General features: G+C 48.8%; 2 protein-coding genes across 5 annotated transcripts in view; one reads left to right on the forward strand and one right to left on the reverse strand.

The window, feature by feature from the left end:
• Positions 1-10,124: 10,124 nt before the first annotated feature.
• Positions 10,125-16,816, forward strand: PIK3IP1 (phosphoinositide-3-kinase interacting protein 1). Its single transcript, XM_071572217.1, has 4 exons — positions 10,125-10,544; positions 12,852-13,037; positions 13,166-13,244; positions 15,202-16,816. Exons 1-4 carry the CDS (start codon positions 10,442-10,444, stop codon positions 15,401-15,403), a joined length of 570 nt encoding a protein of 189 aa, XP_071428318.1. The 5' UTR covers positions 10,125-10,441; the 3' UTR covers positions 15,404-16,816.
• A 716-nt stretch (positions 16,817-17,532) lies between these two features.
• The window catches only part of LIMK2 (LIM domain kinase 2), a 31,035-nt gene continuing 23,096 nt past the window's right edge, over positions 17,533-25,471 (reverse strand). For all 4 annotated transcript variants that reach the window (XM_071571814.1, XM_071571818.1, XM_071571815.1 and 1 more), the window contains 7 exons: positions 24,889-25,020; positions 24,580-24,636; positions 24,359-24,424; positions 23,399-23,573; positions 21,980-22,035; positions 20,115-20,272; positions 17,533-19,575 (listed from right to left, as the gene is read on the reverse strand). In XM_071571814.1, coding sequence (XP_071427915.1) covers positions 19,419-19,575; positions 20,115-20,272; positions 21,980-22,035; positions 23,399-23,573; positions 24,359-24,424; positions 24,580-24,636; positions 24,889-25,020 — 801 coding nt within the window. In that variant the 3' untranslated portion in view covers positions 17,533-19,418. The remainder of the gene's footprint in view (positions 19,576-20,114; positions 20,273-21,979; positions 22,036-23,398; positions 23,574-24,358; positions 24,425-24,579; positions 24,637-24,888; positions 25,021-25,471) is intronic.

The following is a 25,471-nucleotide window of genomic DNA, read 5'->3' on the forward strand; positions in this document are numbered from 1 at the left end:
TGAGCTCCACTGCCTTTAGTGTTAGCAGTGGGTTGAACTGTGGCCCTCTCCATGAGAATTTAATTTTGAATGCTGTGGAATTTGACCTGGTGAAACCAATGAAAAGCCTTGAACTAAAACTGAAGCCTTCTAAAACACTAACTGTGCATTCTGCTTGTCAAAGAAAATGCTTACTAAGTTGTCATGAGCACACTGAATGAAAACTACTTACTTCTCAGTCTAGTGGACAGGAAAACAATTAGGCAGGAAGTTTACAGTCCTGAAATGACAGTTCTAGATCATCCTGGTGTACGTGGGAGAGATTTGTACCAGCACAAGAGGCTGATGCAGGCAAGTGCCAGCAGGAGGTTGGGCAGATCTTTAGCTGTGGTGTGTTCTCAGTGCTCTTTGCTTTTTTGGGGGCATGCTGGTCCATTCTGGACAGTAATTTAATCTACATGCAAATTCTGTGCTTTGGGAAATGTCTGTTTCTCATAGAACAGGAGAGAGATCCAAACAGCAAACTCAGCTCACATCCCCTGAGCTGCAGCCTCACTTATTGCTGTTGCATTTTATTTTTAATTGACACTGATATGTGTAGGTGATAGTTCTGATTTTGGGCCCCCCCTTTTCCTTGTCATCCCCTTTGGTGGGACTGCAATCCAATGTTGGAGCCAGTGCACTTCTCTGCCAAGAAGGGAACTTCCGTTCATACAAATTTAGATAATCAGAGTTGTAGTATTTGTATTATGAGTCACATAACCTCTCATCTGAGGCTCAGAGCCTTCTGTATTAGGTGTGATGAAAACATCTTCAGTCATTCATAATTAAACATTAAAGACAGATACAAAAGGAATAGATGCTTATAGGTGAATGAGTGAAAGAGAGATGAAGGACTAAAAATCATTTGCATGCTTAAGTGTTGTGTTAAATGTAGGGGCACAGATTTATCAGGCTGCTTTTGTTGCCTGATTTGATCTTTGTTAATCCACAACAAATGCAAAGTGAAACAATTTGATATAAATTTGTTCTGTACTGAGTTAAATTAGGTGACATGACCTTGCATTTGTCATGTCTTAAATGTCTGCAGACAAGTTACTGTTGGGGCTCACCTGGTGCATGGTAATGTGGTGCATGTGAGCTCTCAATCCTGAGTGATTTGCCCAAGATGATGTGGGAAATTGATAGCAGAACCAGAAATTGAACACAGATTTTTCCTTCTCTCAATCCAGTGCCTTAATTATAGTAGGGCAAAATATTATATGTTGGGGGGATGATTTGTTTGTTTTTTAAAGCCAAGATGGTGTGGAGTTGGTCTTCCTACCAATCTTTTGAATAATCGTAAATGCCCAGTCACAATTTTAGACCTGTTTGAGTGCCAGTGACTTAGGGAATATTTGTTATTTCCCATGTATTCCCTGAAATTATTGTTCCTCCCTCAACTGCTGTCAGCAGTAAGGAATGACTTGAATAGAAGAGCTGTGTAACTGAATGTCTATCTAACTCAACTAATTGAATTGCTAGTATGAAAGCTAACCTAGATTTTGTAGGCTCTGTTGTAACTTTAGTGTCTTGTTTTTTCACTAAATCTTTGTTCCTAGAAATCAGTATCTGAATTTATGTCTTGAGTCGGGAGTGGGGTACCACTTTCAGCTTTAATTTTTTTTAAGGTGCTTGCTTGAGGAAGTAGATGCCAAAGTAAACTTCAAAGGAACTCCAGACTTCAGTGTTGGAAGAATGAATGGAGAGCGAGGGCTCTCTTTGGGTTTCATGAGAGAAATGGACAAGGTGAAAAACAGCCACCAAAATTCTAAATAAAGGAACAGGAAAGGCTTTTCTTTACCACCCACAAAAACAATCAGATATTTTCAATTGTTCAGCGTGGCAGAAACTCTGAGAGCAAGTGCCAAACAGAACCATGGAATGTGCTGGCCTTTCCAGCATTATCATACCTTAACAGCATTATCAATATCTAAATGTAATTTAAGCCACCTTTGTACTGTTCACTTTTTGCCTGGGCACAATACCTGACTTTTAACTGAACAGAACATGAGCTCACAGTGAATCTCTGAGCTTATGCTCCCAGTTCCACCCTGAGAGACAAAACAAATGAGCAAAGAGAGGGGAAAAAAGCAACAGGAAAACCTAAAACACATTCTGGAAGATCCCACGGTTTTCCTGAGAGAGTCACAGTTTTTTATCCTGAAAATCCTTTTCAAAACAAGATCCTTCAGCTGTTGTGAGTGAGCCTTTGGGAACAGCTTTGGCTTCCAGCCCAGAGTGCTGCAGCTCCCTGTCCCTGGGAGGAGGCAGCATGTGCCGGAGTGCTGTCCGGACCTGGAGGGAGGGAGGGAGCAGGAGGGAGGCAGGCAGTGCTCCTGAGCCACAGGTACTGCCAGGGACGGTGCCCTGCCTGCCCCCCTCACCCTCCTCACACTCCTGTGCCAGGGGGGTGCCTGCCCAGCTGGGCACAGCTCTGCAAATAATAACTGGGAGCTCTAAAGCACCAGGGAACTGTTTGGCTAAAAAGAAAAAAAAACAACAAACCAACCACTTAAAAATAGTGATGTGACATAAGTGCAGAGCGATGCAGAGCTGGAGCAGGAGCCCTGGCTGCCAGGGGTTGTGGTGATGGCTGGAATGGTTCTGGAGTGTCAGTGGAAAACCACAGCTGGGAGCTCTGTGGTAGCAGGCAGTGACTACTTGTTTGTAAAGAATTAACACCCTGTGTCATCTCCAGCCTCTTCCTGTGTTTTGTTCCTGTCTGTGAGATGAGATGATGATAACCCTTGGGTGAGAAGGTGCCAATGTTTGATTGACATGCCAAATTGTGCTGCACGACTGTGCTGCTGAACTCTGCTACAGATGTTGGGCCTCCCTGACTTCGGGTGTAATGCAAAGTTAAACATTTGGCCACATTGTTCCTGAAAGGTGAGATATTTAAATTCATTTAAAGGCTGCCTGGCACTATTGATCTGCTCTCAGGGTTTATGTGAATGAAGCTTTTCCCGGGCAGCCTCTCTGCTTGTCCTGGAATTTTGGAGACCTGGAGGTGCTCTGAGCTGAGGTGTGCTGAAGGAAGGAGGTAACTAGTCCCTCACTGGTGTTTCAGTGACTCCCTCACACCTCCTGGTGTCCATGTGGGCCATGGGGACACTCCATGCAGCCACTGGCAGCCATAATTGCTCTTGAGCATCCTGCAGTCACAGAGTGACCTTGGGTAAGTGATTCTGTAATAAATCACTCTCATGCTTGCTAATTGCTTTTGGCTGCTGTGTCCACAAACTGGTGCCTTCTCCAGGCAATTCTTACATGCCCTCTGCAAAGCTGTCAGACTGACTGCTGGCTCTCAAGGAATCAACCAAGCCTTGCTCTTGGGCTCAGGATTTCTCTCTGGTACTGCTGTAATCTGAAAGTTTGCTGCAATTAGTGCACATACCAGAGTAAGACAATAAAAGGCTGTTCTCAGATGTCCTGTAGAGTGAACAACTGAAACATGAGTGTGAGATGAGCCAGGAAAACTGGCTTTTTTTCCCTGGCTGCACACCATATGGAAGAGACAGTGCCTTGGAAGGGAAGGAGCAGAAAAGTTTGCCATTGGCTCTGATGAATCCCAATCCTGCTTCTACTGAAGTTGGGCATCCTCCCATTGTCTTCAGTGTGAGCAAGAAAGGATCTTAGGTGAGGATGGATGACTCTTTCCCTACTTGAATGAAGTCTCTTGCCTATTTATGGGCCTGCTTCTATTGAAACCGAGCCTGTTTTAGCCTTTTTGGGTTCTTAGGGACCTGTTTGTATAAAGCAACTTACCTACCTATCTTTTTTTTTCTATTGTGTGTATTTTTTGTATGTTCTGTTGGAAGGTGAAGCCTCTGTAGAAGGGGATACAAAACCTGATTTTTAAATAGTAATAAACCAAAAGAGAATTAAACTCTGCAGGCTGCATGCATTCATTTCCTGGAGATGGAGAGTAGAGACCATGAGGGCACTGAGAGATGGCCTGTACTTCTCATATCTCAAAATCTTCCTCTCTTCAGAGACAGTTCCTGCCTTGGCACATCTCCCCAGCTCTGTGTGAAAATCCAGAGCTGCAACACTGTGTATCACGATGGCCTCATTTTGACTAGAAAAATCCTTTCTCTGGCACTGTGCACTGAGGTTTCTTGTTTTAGCATAAGTGGATGGAGTAACAAGTAGCTGAATCTGTGAAATTCAATATTGTCCTCATTGAATGGCAATGACATAAAACTGAGACAGGACATATAGACACACCTTTGCTTCTGCCCTGCCCACCTCAGGTGCTGCAGCATCAGTCCCATGCACAGGGTTCAACTCTACACCATTACACTCCAAAGAAACAAGTGCAAGAAATAAGGTGAAACTTTACTAAGCCTTTGTTTCTCCCTGGCTTTTGACATCCTTGTGGTGTTGCCAGCTGGACCTGTAACTTTCTGAAAGAGAAACCAGAAAGACCAAAATAAGAGCAGAGTTTTGCCCTGTCCTGTAGTCATAGTTGGGGAACAGAGTGTTTGCTTTTGCAAACAGAGGTAAAACAGTCCACATGCATATGCCAGTCATGCAACAGGCTCTCTCTGCATGCCTATGGCATGTGTGTCACCCAGAGAGAATAAAGAGGTTTGCCTTTCTGCACAGGAAAGAAAGGGAACTTCCCAAAATAAACAACTTCTCCCACAGCCTTCGGGCAAACACCTGTGGAGAGAGGTCTCTCAGTACCTGTGTGCCAATGGTTTTATCTGCTTTCAGGTCAGCTAAGAAAATAAATTCCAGAGGTGAGAGTTCTGCATTGTAAATGTCTGCGAATCCTGCTCTTTATGAGGAAACAGTAGTAGCTCTGCTGCAAGGTTTGGTCTCTGCTGCTCTGCTCACGTGTTGAATTACAGAGAGACCCATTACAAAATGAGTCTCTGCTTCTGCTCTTACATTATGACTCCAGTCCTCGTCCCCAAACCCCAGAGAGGTAAGAAAACATGTTGAGGGGCTTTTCATGTGTACAAGTCTACAGCCTTACTGCCCTTCTGTTGGTCTGGGATATGGGTCACTTGCTTATAATGGTTGTACTATTTAGACATGGTGTATTTTCCACATAAACTGGGAGTTTTGCATATTGAAGTGCAACTCCAACCTCATGGTTTCCACAATGGAATCTCTTACTTTGATAATATTCCATGATATTGGAGTTTAAGCAGCAGATTTTTGAGCTATCACCTCTTTGACTGAGAAAACAGATTCCATGGTGAGGGAAGGGTTGGTAGAAAGTATTAACAATCCCATCCAATTCACTGGAGGTTAATTTGAACAGATATCAAAACAGAAGTTTTTATTCCTTCTGACTCAAATCTCCAGATGTTTTGGTGCTGTCTTTTCATGTTTCTCATGTGCAAGATAAATAACTATTTTTAGAAAGGCATTTTCTAACAAGAGGGAACGTTGGTTTATTAGTCTGCTTAGCTTTGCCAGGTACTGCTGGGGATAGCAGTGGACTGAGAAACAAGAAAACTAAAAAGGTACCTTTATACCTTAAAAAACAGCTAAACAACACATTGTCCTATTTCTCTTTCTGCATTAATTCTTAGTACTTTTCATCTAAGTCAGCACTACATGTGTAGAACTTTAGAACATCTCAAGACCTTGCATGCCTATCCATTTGAGGATTCCTTCCCCTAGAATAGCATTTCATAAGGTAGGTATTGTCTGTGTGAGGTTTTCAAAGTAATTTGCAGATATTTAATAATAATTTCTGCCTCTGTGACACAAGTAGCATTACCATGGGAAACCAAGGCAGAAGCTTGCCTAAGGTCAAGCAAAGATCAGTTGAAGAATTTAGACTAAGGCTCCTGTTCTTGGCTCAGACCAACATGTTCTCTGAGTAGAAAACAGTATCTTTCAAAATAGCTTCCCTTCCTCCACCCTTAGAAATGCAGGCTCTGTTTTGTGTCAAAAACAGGCTGCATCTGTGGGGGGAAACAAACAATCCAACAGACAAACCCAGTACAACCCAGTGCAACTGGGGACTGACACGTCCTTATTCAGCTGTACCTAATTCCTAACAATATTCCTATGGTTTTGTGGCTGGGAGACACCCCAGCTGGGTCGCAGGTACAGTCTGTGATCCAGGATGGGAACGCTGCAGGGCCATGATCCATGGGGAGCCCTTCCCAGTGCCACAGTGGGCCAGTGTGAACACAAGTGTCTGTGGCCACTTGGGCCCTTCAAACTCACAGAGAGAGCTGTGGAAAGGCACTGGCAGCTTGTGACAGAAAGCACAAAGAAGTGTTACTGCTGGAGAGGACTGTGTGGGCCATTTCTGAAGTCAGTGTTCAGTGCTGATCTCTTAACGCTGTAAAGTGTAGCTGTGGTGCTTCTCCCCAGTAAACAATGGGCCCCACATTGCCCTGCCCAGGCCTCTGTCCTTTCATTACAGCCCACACAGAAAGCTCATCTAAGAAAGCACTCAGAGTTAGTGGAGCAAACCCCGAACCAGTCTGAACCAGTTCAAATATCACATATGGTTGTTTTGCTTCTGCAGACTTCCTTGTTAGTCCTTGGAGGCTGTGGCTGGCATTTACTGAGCAATAGCTCATGCTGTCAGACTGAAGGGGGAGGGAGAGCCTCTCCTTGAGCATGTCAGCAGGGCCATGCAACAGAGCCATCAGCTACCCCTGCTGCTCCACACCGACCCCTCTGCAGTCACTGCCTCTGCCTTGGCTTTGGGTTATGCTCAGCTCAGTTTCATAAACTCAGCATCTGATCCTTTTGGTGCAGCCCTGATGTCTTTTCCTTACATTCAAATTGTTTCTGCACTAGAAATGGCACATGCTTGTTCCTGACTCCTACACTGTTGCTTACAGGAAGCTTTTTACAGGTGAGACCCACAGCTGTTTTCATGACCAAGGCAGAGGCAACAAAGGAATAAACCCCCTGCTTTTGTTGGGGTTGCAAGTACTTAATAGTGTTTAGTGATACTCGGTGCTTTAGGCACAAATTGCTCTAATGATCTGTTCATGGTAGGTGAGGTCTCAGAATGTACTTTATTCTTGAGCATTGCAATTTATGAAGGAAGGGGAAAACAGTTTATAAAAACTAGTTTTGAGGAAAAATTGGAATAATTACTTTGGTTGCCTAGGAATTAGGAAGGGGAACTTATGGGAACATGACATATGTTCTGTTACAAGGAGGCCAGTGGTCAACTTTTTCCATTTTAAGCAGCCCATGTTAATTTGGCTAGGAAAGATTACTCAGATTAGAAACTCATTTTGCTTACTCCTGCCAGTGTCTTATTTAGTAAGATTAAATAATACAGTGTGTTAGTTCCTGCACAGGAGCTTAGATGAACTTTTGCCAGGAGAGATCTGAGCACACTTGGCTGTGGCCAGAGAAGGAGGGTGAGCTTGGTGGCTTCTTGCAGAGCCATTCCAGAGCTGTACCTGTGGGGCTGCCTCCACTGGCAGAGTGTGCTGTGCTCTATGTGAGATTCCTTTTATTTATTCTTTTTTCTTTATGAAAAGTCTCAGTACACTTTGAATTTTTCCACAGGTGAAAAAGTAGAACAAACAAACAAGAAAGAGCAGCTGACAGACAGGAGAGAGAGAAAAAGCAGACATTGTTCATTCTGGAACCTGCATAAAGTAAACAGCAGAAAGGTACCAGCTCACAGCTGAAACTGGTTCACACTGAGTTTAGGGAGGATGCTTAATATCCTTTGTTCCTAAAAATAGTGTATATATTCTCCTGTGAAGTGTTTGTGGATGTGGGGATGTGCTGTAACACATGTACATGTATATACCTACAGAATTCCAGGTGTAAATTCCACCATGGGAGGATGTAGCTGCAGAGCTATCAGCTCACCTGTAGTTTGGGTAGTTTAAAACCAAGTCCTGGGAAATAATGTCACGTTTAATCTCTGAAAGTGCAGCAAGAAGAGCAAACCCATTCCCAAGCAGCAGAAAGAGCAATTGAATCTGCCTTTGACAGCTGCCACCTGGCATCCTATTAAACTTAACTCTGTGAAACTGCCAGGCATAAATCTTCCCTCATCCTGGAGAAAGCTGGAGATGAAAGAAAAAATTATGCTTAGAAGTCAGTTGTGGAAAAGACTTTGATCTTTACCATTAATGTGAAGGTTTTTGCATTTCTCCCAGATTCCCCATTGTCCTTCTGCGGACTAGAAACTCAAATTGTTTTCTGGAACTTGGCTGGGTGTAATGAGAAGTGCAAATTTATCTTGTTACATGGCAGGAGAGCAGGGAAGGTCTGAGATTTGTTTCCACAGAGATTAGTGCAGTTCCTGGATCAGTATGGACAGGAGGAAGGGCTTTTTGTGCTAGATGGCATAGAAGCATTAGTTAGTCTCATGAAATGAGCAAAAAGAAATTAATTGTGCAGGTTGGCAGCCCTCTGCAGACTGTTTTGGACAGGCAGTGCCTCTGGATGCATGTGTGGCCCTGCAGCTTCTGCTGAATGGAATCTGTCCCATAAAATCTGTGATGAAGAGCTATTACAAACAGAAGGCTTGATTCAATAGCCCTTATTAGCAATTCTTGCTGACTCCAGTTAGCCTTGCCTTCACAGAGAGTAACTGGAGAGCATCAGGAATGCAATACCGGGGTGTCTGTGCAGACAGTGAGCACACTGCCACAAAGGCAGCATCTTAGCTGGTGACGTTGGTCAGGACTGGCACACACAGCTGGTTTTTGGTTTATTGGTTTGGTTTTTTACAAGCTGGCCACAGTTTTTTTAATCTGACATTACTAAATTTTCTGTAGTGGTGAATCATATTGTTAAGGCATGAATCACACATAAGTGTGTTCTAAGGCCTATAGTTTCATACTCTGATGGTGCTGCTTAATTGACCTGTTTTCCTCATCCACCCATGTGTCATGCTGATACATCTGTGTTTCTGTGGCTCCACTGGGGTCTGGAGGCAGCAGTTAACCTGTTCGTGATCTGGTGAAAAAGGGGCAAAAGTTGGGGTGGGTCATAACCTTGAGCCAACTTGTTACACAAGTACCTGTAGCAGCCTGACAGAGAGCTCTGCCAGGATGGAAACCCCTGGGAAGGGAAGGGAAAGACCACTGCTCCAAACCAGCACTGCCCCAAAGAGCGATTGATAAAACACTGAGTGCAACATGCAGCTTCCTAGCATAGAAATACCTTTTGTGTGTTCAATGGCTTCCAAGTGATTTCAAAGCACTTTAAAAAAGGGAACTTCCCTGTCCTTTTCTGAGGAGGAAGGTTTGACTGTACCTCATGTAACAGAAAGGAAGGGAGAGCACAAAGAAGTGAGGCAGGCAGGCAGGCAGATCAGCCAAGGTCAGGAGGAACTCTGTGGGAAAGCCAGAAATAGCACCTTGTGCTGCAAGGCCTGTGCCTTGGCTACAAACCCATCAGTTGGCCCAGGCTGCCTTTGCGAGCTCCTTGTCCAAAAGCACCAAGTATTCAGTGCCTTGTTTTTCACTGGTGTGAAATAGAAGCACTGCTGAGGACTCCAGATGCTTGTGTACAGTCACTGGTGTGTTCAGAAACAGAAGTATCTATTGTAACCCATTTGAAATGTCTGCAGAGGCTTTATCACAACGGCTGGGTGCCTGCAGTAGAACTACTCTAAAGCATTTCCATGCTGTTTACCTCGCTTTTACTGTAAGCAGGCACAGCTCTAAGGGGATTTGGAGTCAAACGAAAGCAATGGATTAGCCGAGGTGAGAATGTAAACCTTTAATGTGGAGGTGCAGAGGTGAGAATGTAAACCTTTGATGTAGAGGTGCAGTGTGTACTCCCTGCAAAGGTCTGTTCTCTGGTGCAAAAGGAACCCATAGAGAGAATCGGGGCAGGAGGATTTAGTCCTTCGAAGGAGTTCTCTAGTGAAGAGACCAGTTTTAGGTCCCTGAACACAAACACTTTTCCTGCCACAGGCAGCGTTTCAAGCACGGTTCCGCGTGGGAAGTCTCCTCTTCTGGCCCAGGACTTTTCTGCGCCTGTAGGAGACAAGACCAGGGACGGAGCTGCGCCTCGGCAGCGCTTCCCTGTGTTCCTGCCCCACAAAAGCGCCCCGCTGTCCCAAGCACCCCGCGCAGCGCTGGGTCCCGGGGCTGAGCACCCTGTGCGGCGGCAGGTTGCCAGTTGAGGGTTCCCGGCGGAAGGTTCCCATTTGCGGGTTCCCAGTTGCGGGTTCCCAGTTGCGGGTTCCCAGTTGCGGATTCCCAGTTGCGGGTTCCAGCGGCAGGTTCCGGCTGCCCCGAGCCCAGCCCTGCCCCGCGGCGGCCGCCCCTTGGCTGCGGGGGGCGGGCGGCGGCGGCGGCAGCGTTAGGACCCGGCGGCGGCTGCGGGCGGGGGGGGAAGCGCAGCCCGGCGTTGTTTACCGGGAGGGAGCGCCGGGCAGGGCTCGCCGAGCTGCGCGGCTGGGCTGGCGGCGCCTGCTCGCCCTCCGCTCCGCTCCGCACCGAGGATGCTGCCCGGGGGCCCGCGGCGGGCGCTGCGCTCGGCTCTGCCGCTGCTGCTGCCTCTGCTGCTGCTGCTGCCGCCGCTGCCGCCCGCCCGCGGCGCCGAGGGTGAGTGTGAGGGGAGCGCCGGCCTTTTGTGGGGGACAAAGGCCGGGCTGGGGAGGGGGAGACCCCGGTGAGGAAGGCGGGGAGCGGCGCGGCGGTGCCCGGCCCGGCCCGGCTGGGCTCTGCTCTCCGCACGGTGCCTCCGCGTCCTACCGCGCCAGTGGCGAGCGGGCTCCGGCTGAGCGCGCAGAGCGGCCCCGGCAGGTGGGTCTGGGGCCGGGGGAGGCGGCCCGGGGGGTGCCGGGGCAGCAAGGGGTGCTGCCGGCCCGGGGCCCCGCACAGCCCGCGGGGACCGCAACAGCTGCGCCGCCCTGGGGCTCCATCCAAGGCGCTCCGGGGTCCCCGGGCAACCCCCGGGCCGCCTCCCGCTGCCTTCGGCGCCAGGGTGGGGTCCTTCCTGCGCACAAACAAGCCCGGGCTAGGGCAGCACCTCCCCCGGGAACACGTCGTGCCCGGGGCTCCTCTCCGGCCCTCGCCCGGGTGTGCACATCTGCCGCCCAGCTGTGCCGTGCTGTGCTCCGCCCTGACAGCTTTGCCATTAGTGCCAGAAACGGCCTCTGAAAAGTCCCCGCTCCCCCACAGTTCACTGGGCACCGTGGGTCTCTTTAGTGCGTTGCAGAAGGCTGAGGTTAGACACCTAAGAACTGCAGAAGTGTTAGTAGACTCTCACTCTGAGGCATGTTACAGCCGACTAAATATGTTTCCTGCTGCTAAACGATTCCTAGTGGCAGTTTGAGTACAGGTGGGGGAAAGAACTTGGACCAAATGAGAATTTAAGGAGGGACACTAAGAAATGGAAAACCCCAAGGACCGGATTCCTCCTGGGTAATCACAACGGGAGCAGTTTGCCAAGAGAGCTGTAGCTGAAGTGTGTTTCAGAGAGACGAGATGTCAGTATTGTCTGACGCCAGAGTAACCACTTGGGGTTTTTTGAACTGTTTACTAATTTCTGAGCCCTGCAAGATTTACGCACACTGCTGTCCCTTGGGATTGCTGTCCTCACGTGTAAGTACTTTTCCCACACATGTTCACCCTCCCCTTTTCTTCACTTTGCTGGTTTTTTGCCTGCTTTTCCCTAAAGATGAAGCAAATGTTCTGCTGCAAGGAGCCTTACCCAAAACAGTCCTGCAGCTTTGGGATCAGGAGAGTTACCTGCCCTTTCAGCCACTTGCATGTCTAATGGGTTTGACTCTTTTTGTGCCTCAGAGTGGGCACCTTTTCATTGTAGTCATGTCCAGCAGCTCCTTTAGTTCAGCTGCCTGGGCGTCCCTACCTGAAGTTACTGTGCAGTGCAGGAGACCCTGATTTCCTGTCTCTAACCCCCTTCTGTACTTCCATTTCACATTCCACTGAGGACTCAAAATGGCTGCAGACAGCACATCCACATGGAGTTACTGCCAGCTGTGGGGCAAAATCCAGGTGGAGTTTTCAAGTGTGGATGTAGACAGTGCATAGCATTTCCAACAGCAGATTTTTCTGTAGAACAGGTGATAGATACCTGCATTACACTGTCACAGCTTCTACTGGGCTATGGCTTCCATTTGGACTGTGTCATGAAGGAAGGTTCTACCATGAAAATCTTTCAGTGCAGTTGATAAGAACCAGCATTGATAAACAACAGGTTTGGGAAGGGACCTGTGCTGTGAGTATCCATCCTTGGGCCCTGACTGAGCAGGAACTTGCTGCCCTTACAGTGATCAGTGGCTGTGCTGCCTGGAGAGCTGCTCTGACTTAGCCTCTCCAACGTGCCAAAGGAGTTTGCAAAGAGGGGCTGGGGGAGAAGAATATCCCCATGTTGTTTTCACACCAGCTGGAGTCTCCTTCTGTCAAACCTTCCTGTGTCAGGAAGATTGAGGCAAAAGAGAGATAAATAGGCTCCTGGGAGATTGGGGATGGAGATTCTCATAATCTTGTTCACGTCTGTTCAGCATGATTGAAGCTGCAGCCTCTGTATTGATCTATACATTAAATGAAGTCATTGTGCATCCCCTGGACTCGTGCCCCGAACTTGGCTTTCATTCCACACTCTGACTTCTGCCTCATCTGTGGTGGTGCCTTGGACTCTTAGTTAAATGCTTTCATGTCAAAGGAAACTGAGGGGAGGAGAGTACATTTCTTGTCTACTTCGGGAGGACTTTTGGCAACAACTTAAGAGGGAACAAGTGTTTGTCAGTGTGCTTTGAAGGCAGTTCAGTGATACCTGTGCAGATCTGTCCTGCTCACAAGGCACGTGTTATTCTGAAGTACTCATCAGTGCTTAGTATGTTTTATATATATATATATATATATATGTTTTTTTCCTCTCAACAGATGCTACAGCTACCACAGCCCCAGTCCCTACAGCAGAGGTTGGTGCTTCTCAGGTGGATGGCCAGGTGTTTCAACCAGCTGATACCTTGCCCTCCCGGAGCGAGGCAGCCGCAGTGCAGCCCATCATTGGGATCAGTCAGAGAGTGCAGATGAACTCCAAAGAGAAGAAGGACTTAGGGACACTAGGTACAAACCCAGGATCTTGTGATGGATCCACTCCTGTAATTCTGGCAGGATGGATTTGTTTTTAGGCTCGGAAAGCAACGTTATAGCTGGATCTACTGCCACTAATTTTGTCTCCTTTCTTTTCACAGGGTATGTGCTGGGGCTGATCATGATGGTGATAATCATTGCCATTGGAGCTGGCATTGTCCTGGGATACATCTATAAGAGGTGAGTGGCTGTTGTTCTTTGTCTAAAAGCTGGTGTATAGAGAGCAGGAATGTCTGAGCACCTGCAGACCTACTCAGATCCCAAGGAAAAGGGACAGAAGCGTATGATCAGTTATGGAACATTGAGCAAGAGTTTTGCCTGTGCCACTGAGGACACAATTATTGAAGAGTTAATCCCAATTTCCATTTCATCCATCAGTGTGGTTTTCTGTCCCATTTAAACTTTCAAATTGCCCTCTTTATTCTTTGCATTTTTGTGTGTGCATCTGTGCCTTGATGTGGCTTTCTCAGATGTGTTATGGGGAGCTAGAATTCATGCAAGGGCTGGAGAGAGCAGATCCCACGTGCCCTCACAGGAAATCTCTTTTGTGATCAGAAAAAGAACAATCCTTCTAGTAAGCAACCTGTTCCCCTGATTTCTCTAGTCTAGCTGTAGAAGAAAGACAATTGGCCTTTTTTTGCCACTCATGCATTGTATCCTATGAATCTGAATACAAAGTAGCACTATTTTGGTCCAAGTTCCTTTTGCCAAAGCTCCTGTATACTTTTAGGTCAATTTTGATTCTTGTTTGTTCACCTACTTCACTGTGTTGGATGGAAATGTTCCTGTAGGTCAGCAGCGTTTGAGGGAAGTGGCAGTAGCAGCTTAGTAAGAGAGAGGGCAGGATTAACAAATAGCAGTGATTGTCACTGCAGCAAGTGAGGGCCCAGGCTCCCTCCTCTGGGAGGGTTTGTTCTGTGTTTTGGCTGTTTGACAGCAGTCTGACACAACCAAGCAGAAGGAGCCCTTTCCCAAGCTGGGACATGTCCTTATGTAAGTGTTTATAATAAATGCCGACAGAAAAAAAAACAGAGGGAGGAGTGTTACATAAGGGGCAAAACACAGAGCGCTGCTTGTCAAGGAATCTGATTTGAGGTGTCACTTCAGAGAATGCTGTCTTGTGTGTTGGCAGGGACAGCAGCCACTGCTGCACACTCGTAGGCAGCTTTGAAAAGCAGCCAAAATGCTGACAGGAAACCCCAGCAGCTCTGCCTGGTTGGGATCACGAGCCCTGGGAGGAGCGAGCAGTGCCTGTCCCACCTCACTGCTGTCTTCGGCTGCAAGAAGCAATAGAGCAGTGTTGGGCTTTGTCCAAATGCAGCTTGGCTTCTCCAGCCACAGACCTTGCAGCAGGGCTGCAGTGCAGGTTTACTGTCTCCATCCTTGCCTTGATCTCAAAATTGCATGTGCAAGCTGGCGGGTTTGGGTAGGTGTGGTGAGAAACCTTAATGGGTTTAGTAGCTTTGGGTGTACGTAGCTTTTCTGGAGACAACATGCTATTAATGTCAAATCCATTTTTAAAGTAAGGCAGTTCTTCCTCAGCACAAAATACAGAGGTGTTCCTTCCCTTGGCAACAGGCTGGAGGCTGAGGTACGTTTGAGAGCTGGTTGTGGAGTGAGGCTTTAGCTGCAGGGCCAGCTCTGAAGTCAGCTTTAATGCTTTCAGGGACAGCTTAATTTGCTGTAAGAAAAAGCAGAAGCTGTCACCACCTGCAGTATTTGTTTCAGATGAAGCAGGTTACAGAAGCCCTTCCCCACAGCAGTGGGCTCTGCACTGTGTCGCTGCTCCCCTGGGCCTGCACCAGGCAGTGCTGGGGGACTGTAAGGGATAAGGAAACACATGGCAGCTCTGTGGTTTGGAGGGGACGCCTGGCTTTACAGTCACCACTTAGCAGCAGCAATGCCAGTGCCAGTTTGAGGGAGGGACAGACTTCACCTGTCTGCCTGTTTTTTAAAAATGCTCAGTGAGGTCCTCTGCTTACAGTAGGGAATATATCTGACTCTTTATGTAGCTGAAATGGCTGTTTACCTTGAAGAGCAGAGTCCCTTCTTCTCTACTGTATCACCTCACTGAGACTCTGCCTCCAAGCAGTGCTACCTACCCCATGCACACAGATTTTCCTGTTTTTCTGTGCAGGGGGAAAGACCTGAAGGAGAAGCACGAGCAGCAGGTGTATGAGCGTGAGATGCAGCGCATCACGCTGCCGCTGTCGGCCTTCACCAACGCCGCGTGCGAGCTCGTGGACGAGAACACCATCGTGGTGCACACCAGCCAGACCCCCGTGGAGGACACGGGCACGGGCCCGCTCGTGGGGCAGGCAGGCACTCCTGGGGCCTGAGCAGCTGGGGCAGGACATGCAGGCTGAGCAGAGCCTCCAGCCTCCCACTGTGAGTGCAGGGGGGCGTGTGTTCATTTCTGTTTTGTTTTCTTTTCGACGAACGCTGGAGGAAGGTGATGCAGAGGAACAGAGCAATGGGCTGTTCATCACGGTCTGTTGGAGGGGCACCACTCAGTGCACGACTGGCTGGGGACTGATGTGATGGACCCTGCAGCTTCCTCCCACCTGTCTCCGTGCTGTGCCAAGGAGCTGGGGGGGATGATGGGCCAGGCTCACAACTGGCCACAAATCCCATAGCCCAGAGTGTGGTCTTGGCTTCCTCTTTTTCTGTTCCTTTCCTGTTTAACGGTGTGCACTGTTTCTTAAGTTTCAGCCTGGAACCCCAGGAGGGAGCAGTACTGCAGGGACTGAGGGGAGCTTCATGTCAGACTTAGCTACATATCTACACTCAGATTATAGTTCCTGCCTTTTTGCTTTAGTAGCTGAGAGCTGGAAGCGCTGTCCAGAATCCTGCTACTGGATCAGGGCTTTTTTTCAAGGAAGAGTCTATTTGGGGGATGTCTTTGGCCAGGAGCCGTATGTTCAGCCCTAGTGTCAGTTTGGAAAAGCTCTCCTCAACCTCTTGACAAATCCAGGTCTTCCAGGGCTGAGGCCATGTCTCCATTCCCCTGTGGTGCTACATGCACAGGCACAGCTGCAGGTGTCCAGGGGGTCTGTCTGTGCCTCCTGCCCACTTACACAGATCAGGAGAGACCAAGGGCCAGCAGTAGATGGTTGTTGGAGTAAAGAAAACAAACTGCCCTTCAGTTACAGCAGGTTAAACACTGAGGATAGATGAGATCCTCTCTGGAATTCCCTTGGCTTGCTACAGAGTCAGGACAGAGTGGCCAAGCTGTGGAGGTCACTCTGATGGCAGTGGAGCAGCTCTGGCTCCAAGGGCAGGACAAGGCAGTTGTTTTGTAAGATCCTGAAGTTATGGTGTGGCTCCTGGCCCAGCCTCTGCCATACACACTCAGTTTGTGCAGCAAGACTACTTACAGAGCCTGGCCCTATTAGAGAGGTTTTGTAACAACTTTTATTAGCAGTTCAGGGGGTTTGGAGGGGATGGTTGCTGCAGTGTCTCCCAAGTGGCACCAAGGCAAGGTCAGTTCAGGGAAACACCCGTCCCCACCTCAGGGGATTCAAGCCATTCAAGTAAGTTTTCTAGCCATCTGCTTTATAGCTGTGGGCCTAACAGGGAGCAGCACTTGGCAGCAGGGGTTTTAGTGTTAATGTTTGATTCAGAAAAGGGAAATGTTTTATTTTTAAATGCCTTTGAATACCATTCCTTTGTAAAATGTTTTAAATACCTCATTATGAGAAGGTGCAGACTGTGCTACCTTGTATTAAAGCTTAAAAGAAAAATTCTCTGTAGACCTGTGTGGACTGTGGCCCATCTGTGCATCCCCTGCCAGAACAGCACCCTTTGGCTTGTTGCAGACTTTGAATTGAGGAGAAGGAAAGATGCCACTGGAGTTTGACCAAGCCCAAAGGTAAAACCCTACCAGCGGTGCCTTCCTTCAGCAGCACTGACAAGGGGCATGGAGCTTGTCTGCTTGCTGCCAGCAGCTGCTCTTGGACTGGGCCACTGTTCCTGAAAAGCAGCTGCAGTGACTCAGCAGCCTGGCCCGTGGGAAGGCACTTGGTTACAGCCCCTTCCTGCTCTGACAGGGGCAGTTCTGCTTTGCTCCAGCCCTTGGGAAGCACGATGGAGACGGAGCACAGCAGGTTACAGGAGGCACTGAGAGAGCATTTTTGTTCAGTTGTTATCTTAACAAATGCCCCTTGAACTACATATTTCAGAATAAACAGTTTCCAAGGACAGGCTGCATTTTTATCCCTGCATTAGAGAAGGAAGACATAGGGAAGCTCCATGTTCTGCTGACTGCTGTCCACCCTTAAAAACCAATCAGCCAACAAACAGAACTTGACAACTTCTCCAGGTAAATAGTCATGCAGAGCCCTTGCACTGTGACTCTGCAGTTCTGTGAGTGTGGCAGAGCCCACTGGCTCAGAAAAGGGGATTCTGGGTGGTACCTCATCTGGGCAGTTTTGATGGTGCCATTTTGTGGCTACAAATGAAACCTGAGAAAGTTGCAGCTTCCGGCTTTATTTAACACAGAGACCACAAAATCTTGTTCTTAGAGCATTCAGTTACTGCTTTTTAATTTAGTTAGAGCATGGAGCTGTGCAAATCACAGTTCATAAACCCCACCCACACATCACCCAGGACTCTCCCCTTCAGGGGTCCCCTCACAAACCAGCCTGGGAGGGGGATTGAAAGGGCAGATCCTATTAATAATCCTGAATCCACTGGACCCAGTTTAGTGAGGCTCCTGCACTGACTCACAGCACAGGGAGTCCCCAGTGTTTCTAAAACACCACTACATAACTAAAAACACCCCCCTTTGCACACCTGTTGTCATGTGATGGCTGCTCCCATGTTATTCTACATAATACTTTGAATTCATGGGTAGGGGGAGGAAATCAAAGTAACAGCAAAGACTAACACCCATTCCCCACCATTCAATGCTGAAGGGAGGAGGAGAGGGAAAAGGAGCACACTAGAAATCCAGTTAAACCATGATGTTTGTAAGACTTGAGAGCAGGACTTGATCCAGCTTTTGGTTCAGTTCTGCCAACCACATGAGCTACTTGCTTTCTTCTCCCACTGAAGGAGGAAGAGAAGTACTGGAAGAAAATACACTCCCACCTACCTCCCAATGACTCCAAGCCCTTTTTTCTCCCCCAAAGCAGGGAATGACCCTGAGGAAAGTTTCTACTTGGAGAATCAGTTCAGGTGCTGCAGCAGCAGCTGCAAGAAGGACCTTCAAAGGGAGCAACTTGCACAATCTGCAGGAAAGGATGAGGTAATGGCAACTGAATTATTGGTTCTCCAGCTGCCACTCCAGAGAGGATGGGACATTCTCCAGCACTTTTCTGTTCATGACAAATCCATCCTTTAAGTAACTTGGGCAAGTCCCCTTTTGCTGTTGTCTGTGCACAAGGTCTGAGACACTTCAAACCTTTGGCTTTCAGACGAGCACCTTCTGCCACCCTTTCTGTCACCTCATGTCCACAGGCCGAGAGCTCAAGCAGCTTCAGCACTGCAGGAATGTCCCCAGCCAGTGCCTAGTGCAGTTCTACACATTCAGGTTCAGACACCTTCCCCTGGGTGAAAGTTTGGGGCAGGCAAAGTCACTGCAGGCACAGGGGCTGAAGATGCCCCAGTGGCTCCTTTGCTGCCTGCCTCATTCACCATCAGGAGGGGCAAGCAGAGCTCAGTCTTAGTGTTTCTAGGCAGGCTTTTGGAGGTATTCTGAGACAGAGAAGGAAGAAAACCACAAAACCAAAACACAAATTCATACATGCTTCCCCAGACATAAGGTATTTCAGGAGAGCTGCCCAATTCCTGGGGCTTTTTACTCCCTCCCTGATGCAGGTCAGAGGCCAGAATCTCAGTGGGCTGTTCTGGGAAACACATGCACAAACATACACATGCTGTCCTGGTTGGGCATTTTGCTTGATGTCCAATTTCCCCAGCTTTCTGAGCAGGGCAGTCAGTGGTAGAAGCAGTTCCAGAAGTGCTGGTCCTTACCCAGGAGAGTCTCCTATAGCAATTCCCTCCCTGGCAGACAGGCCAGGGTGGCTTCACAGCTTGCAGCCAAGTTCTAAGGCACCACAGTAAAGAAGCCTGAAAAGGCCAGAGAAACATTTCTCAAGCCAGGAAAATAGTGTTGAGCAGCTTTCCTAGGTGCAGTTGGCAGGAAACAGCCGTTTTTGCTTCTGAAACACGCCAGGAATCCACAGTGAATCAGGATGTCCAAGAGGAGGGGCACTGGGTGGGGAGAGAGAGGCAATGCAGCAAATGCACAGCGTGGTGCCCCGTTAATGCCCTGGAAGTGGCTGAAGTGCCTCTCCCTCCCTGGCACTCATCCCAGCTCCGTGGAAGTGATGCAGCAGCAGGATGAGCAGCCTAGGTTGTGTCCTCAGGTAGCTTGTCACGGGTCAGTCCATACTGCACACTCACGTTGTGGTCCAGCTCCTCCAGCTCCGATGGAAGGGGGATGGCGAGTTCTCCCAGGTACAGAGAGAGAGCTTCAAAGGAATCTTCCAGCTTGGAAAAAGGGGGCCTAGAAGCAGCAGTGAGGAAATGTGAGTGGGGAAGAGGAAGCAGAACAGCATCTGGAAAGGCTGTCCTTCCGGAATGCTGTACCATGTACAGAGCTGTGAGCAGGGACAAGATTCCCTCCCCATTCAGCTTCCAACTCTGCAAACCCCCATCTCTCTGGGCTACTCATTTTTACAGCCAGTGACCAGCTCTGCCTCTTTGGAACCCATTTGGCATCTACACTGTTCTGAAGCTGCAAGTTCCACAGCTGACATGAAATGAAGTGTTCACCTTGCTGCCAAGGGCTGTCCCTGCTCTTTGCACCTGAGGAACTCCCAGCAGTCCCTCCTCTGTGCTCTCTGTCTCAAATGGTTTCAGAGATCTCCACCATACCCAGCGGCCTCTCTCCCAAACTGATGAGTCTGAAGTCTCTCCACACAAGGAAGCCTTTCAGCATTCCCACAGAAGGGATTGCCCTCTGTGCAGAGCAGCCCTTCCACTGTGGGCATAGAGACACATCCTGAGGCTTTCAGAGAGGAGTCCTCCACACCCCAGACCTACCTGCTCTCTGGCTCCAGTCTGCAGCAAATAGCAGCCAGAGGGAAAAAGGCTGGAGGACAGTCAGCAGGAACAAACTTCTCCCAGAACAGCTTGACATTAAGGCCAAAGTCCAGTGTGCGTGGGAGACAGTCTGGGTCAGCATAAACCTGGCCTATGATCTGGGGGAAAAAGAGAGAAGCACCTGAGTACTGCAGCAGTTCCACAGTGCTCACAGAGAACTTCAGCATCAAGCAAGGGCTCCTTCAAAGTACTGTGGTGGAAGAAAAAGAACACAGTGTTCCTCCTTTTCAAAGGGGCCACTGGAGGCCCAGACCCCCCTCCTGCCCAGGGCCTCTCTGCCAGGAGACACAGGATGATGTGCCCCTCCCAGGGAGCTCAACAGTGTCTCATGCTGGGACAGTGCAACCCCTCCTGACTGCAGGTGACCAACACAACCTGCCCCACCATTCCATCTCTCCCCTCCCACAATCTCACCACAGCACCAGCAAAGCTCGTCTGTGCACAGGCAGTCCCAAACAATGCTGTGAAGCCAAAAGCGCCCCGAATTCTGAGTCGTTCTGCTACTGGCAGATTCATCCCCACCACAGCCAGAGGGAAGGGACAGATAAAAACAACCATAACCAACGATCAGGAGGCTGCAGGTGAAGGAAAGTCAGTACAGGGCTAGGTGGAACTGAGCAGCTCTGCCCCATCACTGCCCCAGTACTCACCACCTCAGCACGAGGGGGCTCACAGGGTAACAGAGGACAGGAGCCCAGGCAGCCCTGGGCTGATCTGGACTCACAAGGTCAGTGACAATACAAACTTTCACATGGACAGAGTATTAGGTTTAAAGCCTCATCGGGTATCACAAAAAGGGTGTTATTTATAACCACACAGGCTCTTCTGTGCCAGTAACTCGGCAGGACAACCACATCCTGTAACGAGACAGTGGCACGCCCAGTATGTGTTTTGGCAGGGTTATTTCCTTATCGGAGTGAAGAACTTTTTTATAGCATTGTCATTTTGGGGGACAAAAAAAATGTTCATGTCTTTTTTCTTCTAGATGAAACAATTGTTTTAATCCCACATACAGATTTTTCAAGTTCCTAAATCTATCACTCACAACCACAACATTCTCTGAGAGGAGGGCCCAGTGTAAACAGCACTCCAGATGAGGCCACAAAGATTTTTGCACAGACATTTGCTTTGTCCCCTGAAGATGAAACTGTGCTCACATCCCCTGGTGTTCCTGTAACTGCTGTGTTACACATCACACCCTGCCTTTCATCTGCATTTCCACTGTCATACACACCTTTTGCACTGAAAATACCTTGTGGCTTTCAAGTGGTGCTTTCTGTTCTGCAGACAGAAAAGCCTGATAGAACAGTAAGACTGTGCGTTGGCTCAGAAATAAACTAAGCCCACAGACTTCAGGGGGCAAGCTCATTAATCAACCTGCAAAGAGGTTTCTGTTTCCCTTCCTTTGAAGTGAAGTGCCATCCCCAGTGGAGGCCCTGAATTTGCTGAGATTATGCAGCTGATTGTTCTTTTAATGAGGCAGTCGAAAAAGGTATCACAGTTCTAGGGAATATGTCTCCTTTCAAATGGATACCAGGGCTCCATCAGAACTTGATGACTTTTTTACAGCTTCTCTCAGTCCAGGAGGAACCTCTGCTTTTCTTTCAGTCTAGGAAGAAACCGTGCCCAAAATACTACAAGACAGTTATCTCCCTTGAGGACAAAGAGGCAGGGCTTGTTCTCCCACCCTAATTCACTAATAATGTGCTGTTAGCTCACAGACTCAGACACAGAGACCTGGCTGACCCCATGTGTGCCAGGAGATGGCAGTGGGGAAAAGGTGCAGTGTAATGTCCTTGTCTTACCTCACAGAGAACAATCCCAAATGAAAAGATGTCCACCATCTCATCATAGCTCTGCCCTGCAGGAAACAAGACAGTCAGCTCTGTAAGTGACACTTGCTCATCCAGCCATTCCAGGAGCTGCCAGTCCAAAACTTACCTAAGCCTATTCCCTGGAGGGCCCTAAAACAGGTGACAAAGCTAGGCTTAAATCTAAGCAGGGTGAGTCAGCCCCAGATATGTACATACCAACTGGCCCTTCCCATACACTGCCAGCACGGATGTTAATCCTGCTTCTTTCTTATCCTGGGGAACAACAGGACAGCACAGGCAAGTGTGTTGTACAGACCTGTGTATGAGGTCTGAGCAAATGCTAGGGATAGCTGTAGGAAGCTTTGTCCATTCCTGTTGGCTGCTGTTCCAGTGCATCTCCACAGTGCACAGTGAGTGCTCAGCTCCCCAGCAGGCAGCGAGGGCCAGTCCCTCTGCAGTGACTGCAGAGATAATAAATCACACAGTGGCAGCACTTTGATCCTGAGAAAGCAGGCAGGCTCCGGCGTGCCATGCTCTGCTTACAGACACACCCCTCCCAAAACAGTGCCTGGTGATCAGCCTTGCTCTCAGAGGTGATGTCAGACTATGCTCTTGCTGTTTTCCTGACAAATGCCAGGGCTGAAACAGGCTCTGAGGAACAGCCTCAGACTCCTGTAGGGCTGCAGGCCTTGAGAGAAGGTGAATAGGACAGCACACAGGAAAGCAACATGGAAAACTGAGCTGAGGGAGAAGAGCCCAGTCCTGCCTTCCCTGCTGGGCTGTGCTGGACAGTGCTGATACCCCAGCCTGGTCAGACAGACCATTGTATTCCACCCTCCCCTCCACTCCTGCAGGGGCAGCTTTTCCTCTGAGAGTCACCGTTTAACCTTAATGCAGCTGAGGGCTGCATGCCAGAGACCAGATTTGCCTGCACTTGGACAAGTTCCACCTCAGTCCTGAGGTTTCAGCAAACCTGGCAGCAGATGGCTTCCCCCTGCATCTACACAACAGCACACATGAGCCTCATCCTGGAGTTCAATGATGCCCTGTTTCCAGGGGCAGCTACAGAGCATGAGGCTGTAACAGAAACTGATCTCAGGTTCGGTCTTATCTCAGGCCTCTTTTGTTTTCCCTGTTGTCTGGATTATAGGATGTTATATTTGTTGCCTTCCTGAAGAATCCTGTTGTCAAGCCAGAAACACTACCTGAGGTGGCCCAAAGGCTCACCAGGTCAGGTACTGCAGCTACAGCTCCTGTGTGTATAAATAAGCTTCCACATTAGCAGGTCTAAAATCACAGCTTGTAAAATGGTTTTGGTTGTTCCTGGGGCCCAGAAGCTCCCAGTAATCCTGTCACCCCTGCCCCCTGCCCCGGGCTGTCTCCTCACTGCTGCCTGCCCTGGGCTCTCACCATTCAGCATCTCTGGGGCCATCCAGTATGGGTTCCCCACCACCGTGTAGCGCTTCTTCCTGTCGCTCTTGCGCAGGGTTCGCTTCTTGGCGGACGGTTTCTCCAACGTGGGCTTCTTCCTTTCCTCCACAATCAGCCGAGACAGACCGAAGTCAGCCACCACCACTGTCTTGTCCTGCCCAGGGATGGAGCACAACCCTCTGATTGCCTTCAGCTCCCTTCAGGAGCAAGGAGGTTGTAATTCCTGTTTGCTACCAACTACTCTGGAAGGGCAACTATCCAGATTTCCTGCAGCCAGATGAGCATAGCGAGATGTTTAGATGATCCCCACTCATCATTTCCTCCCTTCATTGTTTAAGTTCCCATATGGTCACCAACACTTATCCCATCAATTTGGCTACACATGCCAGAGCAAAACTAGACCTTTCCTTTCAGACTTTCCTCTTCTACCTGCCAGGAATTAACTTGGACTTTCACCCTTGGTCGTTTGAAGCCCACATGCCAATCTCATATCCCAGACAAGGGAACAAGGGCAAGGCTTGAGGGAATGAAGCCACACAAAACTCTTGTGACCCAACATTTTGGAGAGAGAGCACACACGTGCACACACCCACACACTTGTCTGAATCCTGAGTGCCAATAAACAAAGTCATCAAGTGGTTAAAAGAACAGAAGCAGCTGCAGAGAACATCTCATAGCTGAGATAAGGAACAGAGCTGTACTCTGTTACAGGAGCTGCTACCAGAGAAAAGGGGGTAAGAGAACAGAACACACAAACAGTGAAAACCAGATCAGCCCGGAAAATCTTGTGTCAAGATGAAGGTCCCTTGTTTAGGGCACTTAAAGCCTCTCTGAAATCAGTTCCACCCTGACAAATGAGGGAATATCAAGCAAAGAAAACCAAGGGAGGAAGACACCAAGGAGAGGAGCAGCATGTTGTGGAACAGAGGTGTAGCTCACCAACTTGATCAGGCAATTGTGTGAATTCAGGTCTCTGTGAATGATGCACATGGAGTGCAAGTAAGCCTGGAATAGAGGGAAAAAACGTGTTAGGGATTCCCAGGTGAGCACGTCCCTTCACATGTACAGACCCAAAAACCTGGTGCCAGGACTCGGCAGGGTCCACGGCCCCTCCCACACCACCCAGGCCTGCTCTGTGACAAGGGGACAGTCCAACTCACCATTCCAGAGGCAATTCCTTTGGCAAAGCTGACCTTCTGCTGCCAAGGAAACGGATCCTGAAAGACAAGTGCTCAGTGGTCAGGGCCTATCTCACCAGCCAGCTGGTGACAGCAATTCCTGTGCACCAGGGGCTCCCACAGCGCTCAGACACACGATACAGCCCCAGGAGGAAGAGGTTTCCTGCCCCAGGTCCACCCACAGCTAAGAAGCAGCTCCAAAGAAGACTAACAACAAGCACCATCAGGCTGGTACAACCAACACCACAGTCAGGCCTGCTGAGTGCAGCTCTCCCAGGCCTCCCAACTCACTGCATTGCGGAGGAAGTCCTTCAGTGTGCCCCCCTCGATGTACTCGGTGAGGAGATTCAGCTTCTTGTCCTTGTACAGCACCCCGATGAACTTCAGCACGTTGGGGTGGTCCAGGCTGCGCATCACTTTCACCTGGAAGCAGAGACATCCCACCCCAAAAAGCCAATGGAACAAGTCCTGACAGATCTGCTCTGTGGTGACAAATACTGCAGGTCCCCTCCAGAGACCACAGAGAACACCCAAACCCCAGCCCTAAGGCAGTCAGTGAGTTGTTGCCTCTTCATTTTCACACTGTGCATTTAACCTGATCTTAGTCTTTAAGGGGAGCACCCTTGAGTTTGGCTAATTTGTCAGAGCCAGGAGCTCTCCACAGCACTTTTCAGGTCTGTACTGCAGGTGTCAGGTGTTTAGGGAGCTGCTTTTAAGCTAAATCTGACTTTGAAAAACATCGTAGGCAGCCACCAAGAAAATAGTTCAGCGTAAATAGAGTGGGAATCTTAAATATTGGCCCTCATCCTTTGTATTTACACACAAGGCTCAGGGGATAGATCCTTTATGTACTGCACAGCTCAATTCAGCTCAG

The sequence above is a fragment of the Pithys albifrons genome, chromosome 17, assembly GCF_047495875.1.
Source record: "Pithys albifrons albifrons isolate INPA30051 chromosome 17, PitAlb_v1, whole genome shotgun sequence".
NCBI lineage: Eukaryota > Metazoa > Chordata > Aves > Passeriformes > Thamnophilidae > Pithys > Pithys albifrons.

What these genes read in the sequence shown, in the direction of transcription:
- PIK3IP1 (XM_071572217.1), top strand. Translation starts at nt 10,442, where the DNA reads ATGCTGCCCGGGGGCCCGCGGCGGGCGCTGCGCTCGGCTCTGCCGCTG. An exon ending in GCCCGCCCGCGGCGCCGAGG is followed by an intron (nt 10,545 to 12,851) that starts GTGAGTGTGAGG and finishes TCCTCTCAACAG; the next exon opens with ATGCTACAGCTACCACAGCC. An exon ending in CTGGGATACATCTATAAGAG is followed by an intron (nt 13,245 to 15,201) that starts GTGAGTGGCTGT and finishes TTTTCTGTGCAG; the next exon opens with GGGGAAAGACCTGAAGGAGA.